This window comes from Loxodonta africana, chromosome 9, assembly GCF_030014295.1.
Source record: "Loxodonta africana isolate mLoxAfr1 chromosome 9, mLoxAfr1.hap2, whole genome shotgun sequence".
Classification (NCBI taxonomy): Eukaryota; Metazoa; Chordata; class Mammalia; order Proboscidea; family Elephantidae; genus Loxodonta; species Loxodonta africana.
Genome location: NC_087350.1, coordinates 81,761,408 through 81,770,051, shown reverse-complemented (window position 1 = coordinate 81,770,051; position 8,644 = coordinate 81,761,408). Strand labels below are relative to the sequence as shown.

Below are 8,644 nucleotides of genomic sequence, written 5' to 3'. Positions count from 1 at the left end.
AGGTTGGAAAGCACTCAAAAAACAACTGGGGAAGAGCAGCCTCCTCAAAGTAGAATCGACCTTAATGACATGGATGGAGTAAAGCTTTCCGGACCTTCCTTTGCCGATGTGGCACGACTCAAAAAGAGAAGAAACAGCTGCAAACATCCATTAAAAATCGGAACCTGGAATACACGAACTATGAATCTAGGAAAACTGGAAATCGTCAAAAATGAAATGGAACACATAAACATTGATATCCTAGACGTTAGTGAACTGAAATGGACTGGTATTGGCCATTTTGAATCAGACAATCATATAGTCTGCTATGCTGGGAATGACAACTTGAAGAGGAATGGTATTGCATTCATTGTCAAAAAGAACATTTCAAGATCTATCCTGAAGTACAAGGCCGTCAGTGATAGGATAATATCCATACATGGACAAGGAAGACCAGCTAATTTGCACACCAACCACTAAGGCCAAAGATGAAGAAATTGAAGATTTTTGGTAGCTTCTGTAGTCTGAAATTGATTGAACATGCAATCAGGATGCATTGATAACTACTGGTAATTGGAATGCAAAAGTTGGAAATGAAACAGAAGGATCAGTAGTTGGAAAATATGGCCTTGGTGATAGAAACAATGCTGGAGATCGCCTGAGAGAATTTTGCAAGACCAACAATTTCTTCATTGGAAATACCTTTTTTCAACAACATAAATGGCGACTATACACATGGACCTCGCCAGATGGAATACAGAGTAATCAAATCGACTGCATCTCTGGAAAGAGACAATGGAAAAGCTCAATACCATCAGTCAGAACAAGGCCAGAGGCCAACTGTGGAACAGACCATCAATTGCTCATATGCAAGTTCAAGTTGAAACTGAAGAAAACCAGAGCAGGTCTTCGCGAGCCAAAATATGACCTTGAGTGTATCCCACTTGAATTTAGAGACAATCTCAAGAATAGATTTGACTCATTGAACACTAATGACCGAAGACCACATGAGTTGTGGAATGACATCAAGGACATCACACATGAAGAAAGCAAGAGGTCATTGACAAGGCAGGAAAGAAAGAAAAGACCAAGGTGGATGTCAGAGGAGACTCTGAAACTTGGTTTCGAACGTCGAGCAGCTAAAGCAAAAGGAAGAAATGATGAAGTAAAAGAACTGAACAGAAGATTTTGGAGGGTGGCTCGAGAAGACAAAGTAAAGTATTATAATGACATGTGCAAAGAGTTGAAGATAGAAAACCAAAAGGGAAGAACACGCTTAGCGTTTCTCAAGCTTAAGGAACTGAATAAAAAATTCAAGCCCTGAGTTGCAATAGTGAAGGATTCTATGGGGAAAATACTACATGACGCAGGAAGCATCAAAAGAAGATGGAAGGAATACACAGAGTCATTATACCAAAAAGAATTAGTCAACATTCAACCATTTCAGGAGGTAGCACATGATCAGGAACCAACGGTACTGAAGGAAGAAGTCCAAGTTGCACCGAAGGCATTGGTGAAAAACAAGGCTCCAGGAATTGACAGACTATCTATTGAGATGTTTCAACAAACAGATGCAGTGCTGCAAGTGCTCACTTGTCTATGCCAAGAAATTTGGAAGACAGCTACCTGGCAAACTGAGTGGAAGAGATCCATATTTATGTCTATTCCCAAGAAAGGTGATCCAACTGAATGTGGAAATTATCGAACAATATCATTAATATAACATGCAAGCAAAATTTTGAGAAGGTCGTTCAAAAGTGACTGCAGCAATACATCAACAGGGAACTGCCAGAAATTCAAGCTGGTTTCAGAAGAGGATGTGGAACCAGGGATGTCATTGCTGATGTCAGATGGATCCTGGCTGAAAGCAGAGAATACCAGAAGGATGTTTATCTGTGTTTTATTGACTATGCAAAGGCACAGGACTGTGTGTATCGTAACAAATCATGGATAACATTGCGAAGAATGGGAATTCCGGACACTTAATTGTGCTCATGAGGAACCCATATGTAGATCAAAAGTCAGTTGTTCACACAGAATAAGGGGATACTGAGTGGTTTATAGTCAGGAAAGGTGTGCGTCAGGGCTGTGTCCTTTCACCGTACCTATTCAATCTGTATGCTGCGCTAATAATCTGAGAAGCTGGACTATATGAAGAACAGGGCATCAGGATTGGAGGAAGACTCATTAACAACCTGCGTTATGCAGATGACACAACCTTGCTTGCTGAAAATGAAGAGGACTTGAAGCACTTACTGATGAAGATCAAAGACCACAGCCTTCAGTATGGATTGCAACTCAACATAAAGAAAACAAAAATCTTCACAACAGGACCAAAAAACCACATCATGATAAACAGAGAAAAGATTGAATTTATCAAGGATTTCATTTTACTTGGATCCACAATCAACAGCCATGGAAGCAGCAGTCAAGAAATCAAAAGACGCATTGCACTGGGCAAATCTTCTGCAAAGGACCTCTTTAAAGCGTTGAAAAGCAGATGTCACCTTGAATAACTAAGGTGCTTCTGACCCAAGCCATGGTATTTTCAATCGCATCATATTGCATGTCAAAGCTGGACAATGAATAAGGAAGACCAAAGAAGAGTTGAGTGTTTGAATTGTGGTGTTGGCGAACAATATTGAATATACCATGGACTGCCAAAAGAACGAACAAATCTGTCTTGGAAGAAGTACAACCAGAATGCTCTTTAAAAGCAAGGATGATGAGACTGTGTCTTACATAATCTGGACATGTTGTCAGGAGGGATCAGTCCCTGGAGAAGGACATCAATCTTGGTAAAGTACAGGGTCATCGGAAAAGAGGAAGACTCTCAACGAGATGGGCTCAAGCATAAAAACCATTGTAAGGATGGTGCAGGACCAGGCAGTGTTTTGTTCTGTGGTACATAGGGTCACTATGAGTCTGAACTGACTCGATGACACCTAACAACAACAACAACTTTATATGGAAAGGGAAGAGGCCCCAGATAAGTAAACACTATTGAAGAGGAAGAATAAAGTAGAAGGACTCACACCACCTGACCTCAGAACCTGCTATACAGCTATGGTTGTCAAACCAGCCTGATACTGGTACGATGACAGACACATTGACCCATGGAAACCCAGATATGAATCCATCCACCTATGGTCACCTGATCTTCAACAAAGGCCCAAAGTCTATCAGTCTTTTTAACAAATGCTGCTGGCAAAACTGGATGTCCATCTGCAAAAAATATGAAACAGTACACATACCTCACACTATACACAAAAACTAATTCAAAATTGATCAAAGACCTAAATTTAAAAACAACGACAACAATATAGGTCACAAAAGAAAAAATAGGGTCATACTAGAGACCTTAATACATGGCATAAATAGGATACAAACCATAACAATGCACGAACACCAGAAGATAAGGTAGATAACTGGAATCTTCTAAAAATAAACACCTATGCTCATCAAAAGACTTCACCAAAGCTGTAAAAAGAGAATCTACAGATTGGGAAAAAATTTTGACTGTGACAAACTGGACAAAGTTCTAACCTCTAAAATCTCTGGGAAAATCCAACACCTCTACAGCAAAAAGGCAAATAATTCAATTTAAAAAATGGGCAAAGGATTTGAACAGATATTTCACCAAAGAAGACATTTATGCAGGTAACAGACATGTAAGAAAATGCTCACAATCACTAGACATTAGAGAAATGCAAATCAAAACCACAATGAGATACCATCTCACCCTGACATTACTAGCGCGCGCGCACACACGCACACACACACCAGAATAAAACAAATGCTGGAGAGGCTGCAGGGAGATTGGAACTCTTATGCACTGCTGGTGGAAATGCAAAATAGTACAACCGTTTTGGAAAAAGCTAGAAGTAGAAATACTATATGATCCAACAATCCCACTGCTAGGTACCTATATCCTAGAGAAATTAGAGCCATCACATGAATAGACATATGTACACCCATGTTCATTGCAGCATTATTCACAATAGCAAAAAGATGGAAACAACCTAAATGCCCATCAAGAGATGAATGGATAATCAAACTATGGTACATACACACAATGGAATACTACACAGTGATAAAGAACAATGATGAACCTGAGAGACATCTCACAACATGGGTTAATCTGGAGACCATTATACTGAATGAAATAAGTCAATCACAAAAGGACAAATATTGTATGAGACCACTATTATAAAAACTCATGAAAAAGTTTACACAAAAAAAGAAACAATCTTTGATAGTTACAAGTGTGGGGAGGGGTAGGGAGGGAAAAACACTAAATAGACCATAGATAAGTGGTAACTTTGGTGAAGGGTAAGACAGTGCCCAATGCTGGGGAAGCCAGCATAACTTGACCAAGGCAAGGTCATGGAAGCTCCATAGACGCATACAGACTCCCTGAGGGACTGAATTTACTGGGCTGAGGGCTGGGGACCATGGTCTCAGGGAACATCTAGCTGAATTGGCATAACATAGTTTGTAAAGAAAATGTCCTACACTCTACTTTGGTGAGTAGCCTCTGGGGTTTGAAAAGCTTGTGAGGGGCCATCTAAGATACTCCACTGGTCCCACCCCGTCTGGAGCAAGAGAGAATGAAGAAAACCAAAGACACAAGGGAAAGAGTAGTCCAAAGGACTAATGGACCACAACTACCACAGCTTCCACTAGACTGAGTCCAGCACAACCAGATGCTGCCTGGCTACCACCACCGACTGCTCTGACCAGGATCACAACAGAGGGTCCCAGACAGAGCTGCAGAATAATGTAAAACAAAATTCTAACTCTCTTTCTCTCTCTCTCTCTCTCTCTCTCACACACACACACACAAAGACCAGGCTTACTGGTCTGACAGAGACTGGAGAAACCCAAAGAGCAGGGACCCCGGATTCCCTTCTAACTCAGTACTAAAGTCACTCCTGAGGTTCACCCTTCAGCGAAAGATTCCAAAACCAAACCAAACCCAGTGCCATAGAGTCGATTCTGACTCATAGCAACCCTAAAGGTCTCTATAGCCAAAGATTAGATAGGCCCATAAACCAAAAGGAGACTAAATGGGCCCACCAGCCCAGGTGCAAGGACAAGAAGGCAGGAGGGGACATGAATGCTGGTAATAGGGAACCCAAAGTCAAGAAGGGGATAGCATTGACATGTTGTGGGGATGACAACCAATGTCGCAAAACAGTAAGTATATTAATTGTTTAAGGAGAAACTAATTTGCTCTGTAAACCTTCATCTAAAATACAATAAAAAAGATAAATGAAAAAGCCTCCTCCAAGTCTTAGCTCATGTATTGCAGCCTCTAATTCTGTTTTCACATAAGCATGGTTCTTTTTGTGCATTTGCTTTGTTGTTTCTCTCTATAGACCAGCTTTCTGTTCACTAGCAGGCATGTGGCTGGATCAGTCCTAGCTTTACATGATATCTCAGTTCAAGAGCCCTATGCCAACTAAGTTTCTCAATATACAAATTCCAAATTCCTTGGAGAGAAGATATAATTAGCCCAGTTTGGTTTAAGTGTCCAATCATCTCTGGCCAGGGGAAGGGACATGACTGTACATACTCTCAGCAGGTGCTAAGGAAGGAGACATTTTGCCTAGAGCAGAGAATTCTAGTTAATGTTTCATGGGCTACCGATGTGCCAAGCTCCAGTTCATCTGGCATGGAAAAGCAGCACATGGAGTCACCTAAGCTCCCAGGTAAATTGCCTTTTTTTTTTTATCCGTTTACCCCAAGTGCCATATAAATTCCATTATTTTCTATGTGTTTCATGACAGGAAGAAGATTGGGAAGTGCTGAACTAGGGATAGGGTCAGAGTGTGGGTTGTGGGCAAATTTTAGAGAAGTTATCTCTAAGGTGACAGCCATGGTAAGTAGGAGAGCTGGACTCTAACCAAGGTCTTCTGATGGCTGACAACACTATACTGCCTCACCCAGCTATTTATTCCTCATGATTCTGGTTAAGTGTCGTCAGTGCCCATAGATTCTGAAAAGAGAACATGTGTGTTACTCGAGCATTGGTATTTGCATGGTGTCACAGTTTGGGTTCCCTGGGAAGCAGACTCTGAGACTGAGATTAGAGTGCAAGCAGCTTTTAGGGAGTGCTCTTGGGATCAACACTTGTAGAAAGAAAGGGTTTTAATCATTTTTAGAAGTTGGTTCTAGTAACATCTAAAACTCTCCATTACATGTATAATTTGATTTCCTAGTAATCATCTTTCATATTTACCTTCTTTTGAGGACACATTCTTCTAAGATTCTTGGGGGAAAGCCGCCAAGAAGCACAGAACTACAGGGATATCTCTTTACATTACTGGGTGAAGTGTTTCTGAAATACCAGATTCCTCACAGTGGCCTTCACATCCTTGTTTCTCAGGCTGTAGATGATGGGGTTGAGCATGGGGGTCACCACCCCATAGAAGAGGGAGATGAGCTTGTCTGAAACGTCCTGCTTGTCTGTCCCCAGTGGGTCCGTAGACTTGGGCTTCCCATACATGAAGAGGATGGTCCCATAGAAGACAACCACAACTGTGAGGTGGGCAGAGCAGGTAGAGAAGGCCTTTTTCCTTCCCTCTGCTGAGGGGATCCTCAGGATGGTGGTGAGTATGAAGATGTAGGAGACAAAGATAAACAGTACTGGGACTCCCAGGAAGATCACATTTGTCACTCCCATGCTTATCACGTTAATGGAGATGTCAGCACAGGCTAACTTCAGGACAGCCAGGATTTCACAGGTGAAGTGGTTGATGATGTTGTTCCCACAGAAGGGCAGCCTCATTGCCAGAGAGGTTTGAACAATGGAGGCACCACTTCCAGCTGCCCAGCAGTTGGCAGCCATGGGCACATAGACCACCTTGCTCATAATGACAGGGTATCTAAGGGGGTTGCAGATAGCCAAATAGCGATCAAATGCCATCATGCCCAGAAGCACACACTCTGTGGCTCCCATGGCAAAGGAGAGAAACATCTGCACAGCACAGGCTGAGAAGGGGATGGTTTTCCTGGGAGTGAGGAAGCTGTCAAGAATAAGGGGGACTGAGGAGGTTGTGTAGCAGATGTCCAGGAAGGAGAGGTTCCCCAGGAAGAAGTACATGGGCGTGTGCAGGCGGGGGACAGACACAGTCACCAGGATGAGGACCCCATTGCCCAGCAGGATCACCAGATACATCAGGAGGATGAGCACAAAGAACATTTTCTCCAGCTTTGGGTGAGCTGAGAGTCCCAGGAGAACAAACTCTGTCACAGATGAGGTCTGATTAGCACTTTCCATAGTGTATCTCCTCCGTCAACTGAAGAAAATACTCAGAGATCCAAGCTCTACATTCTTTGTCTTGCATGGGGCCAGGGCATCTGGTCTGGAGTCCCTGTCTGGCTGTGTGATTAAAAAATAGCTCTGAAAGTCCATAGTCTCTATTTCTTTTTGAGAAAAAAGAGCAATAAAATTATAAATTACTTTGGGGCCACAGGACACTAAATTTATAAGGTTTAAAATGATGCCTCTGGGATTTAATGTATTTGGTTAGAGATAAGACATATCACACATCCATTTTAGTGGCATTATATGCTATTTGGCAATTTATCTCCTTAAACTTCGATCTGCAAAGTGACTTTAAGTTTGCTGCATATTCTTCCCACTTCGTGACAGGTACTAGTAAAATGATTAGTTGTGAACCTTTACCTTATAACTATTTCTTCTCTCCAGATCATTCTCACAGAAAACATACTCTTGTTGTTCCCAGGGTCTCCTTTCTCATGGGCAACACCATCCCCAGGGCTTTTCACCCACCCACCCATCCATCCATCCATCCATCCATCCATCCATCCATCCATCCATCCATCCATCCATCCATCCATCCATCCATCCACCCATCCACCCATCCACCCATCCACCCATCCACCCATCCACCCATCCACCCATCCACCCATCCACCCATCCACCCACCCCTCCACCCCTCCCTCCCTCCCTCCCTCCCTCCCTCCCTCCCTCCATCCGTCCATCCATTCATCTGAATATCCACCCACCAAAACATCTGTTGATCAATCAGTATGTGGGTGTAACAATTCTTGTGAGGACCAGGGGTGACTTAGGGCCCTGGCTTAAGGGGACTCACACTTGGCAGGGAGGGGAAGCAAAAGGGTCCAGGAGAGGTCACATCATCAGAAAAGACACTCTGGGCATTGGTGAGAGAAAAGGCCACAGAAGGCCCCCTTGGCAATAGACAATCCAGCTGGGCCTTTAAGGACAAGAGGAGACTGGACATGGAGAGATGAAAAGGGTGGTGGTGGGGGCTAGTTCCAAGGTAACTTTATGCTCTGGAAATGCTGATGCTGTCCCTGATAATTTGAATCTGATACTACATGACGATAGACAGGAGGGCTGGCCTCAGAAACTTGCAGTGGATCCCAGCTTCTGGAAAACTAGTTCTCTAGGTAACTAAAAGAGTGCTTTTTTGATAATTTTTCTTCTGTATTACCTTCTCTCTAGGTGAACGTCCACTCTGGAATCAGTAGATATTAACAGTTCTTGAGTCTTTTGACTCGACTGCTAGGTATGTCACCCAAACTAATATCCTTCAACTGATTATGTTCCCCAGATAATCTAGTCAGACCCTCTCTCCCATTCTAGATCCTCTTCTGCACAGCATTGATG

General features: G+C 42.8%; 1 protein-coding gene across 1 annotated transcript; it reads right to left on the bottom strand.

Moving 5' to 3' along the window:
- Positions 1–6,304: 6,304 nt before the first annotated feature.
- Positions 6,305–7,908, bottom strand: LOC100657621 (olfactory receptor 13C7). The gene has a single exon (XM_003407872.3). The coding sequence runs from the start codon at positions 7,262–7,264 to the stop codon at positions 6,305–6,307; it is 960 nt and encodes a 319-aa protein (XP_003407920.1). The 5' UTR covers positions 7,265–7,908.
- Between the last annotated feature and the right edge of the window lie 736 nt (positions 7,909–8,644).

What these genes read in the sequence shown, in the direction of transcription:
- LOC100657621 (XM_003407872.3), bottom strand. Translation starts at nt 7,264, where the DNA reads ATGGAAAGTGCTAATCAGACCTCATCTGTGACAGAGTTTGTTCTCCTG.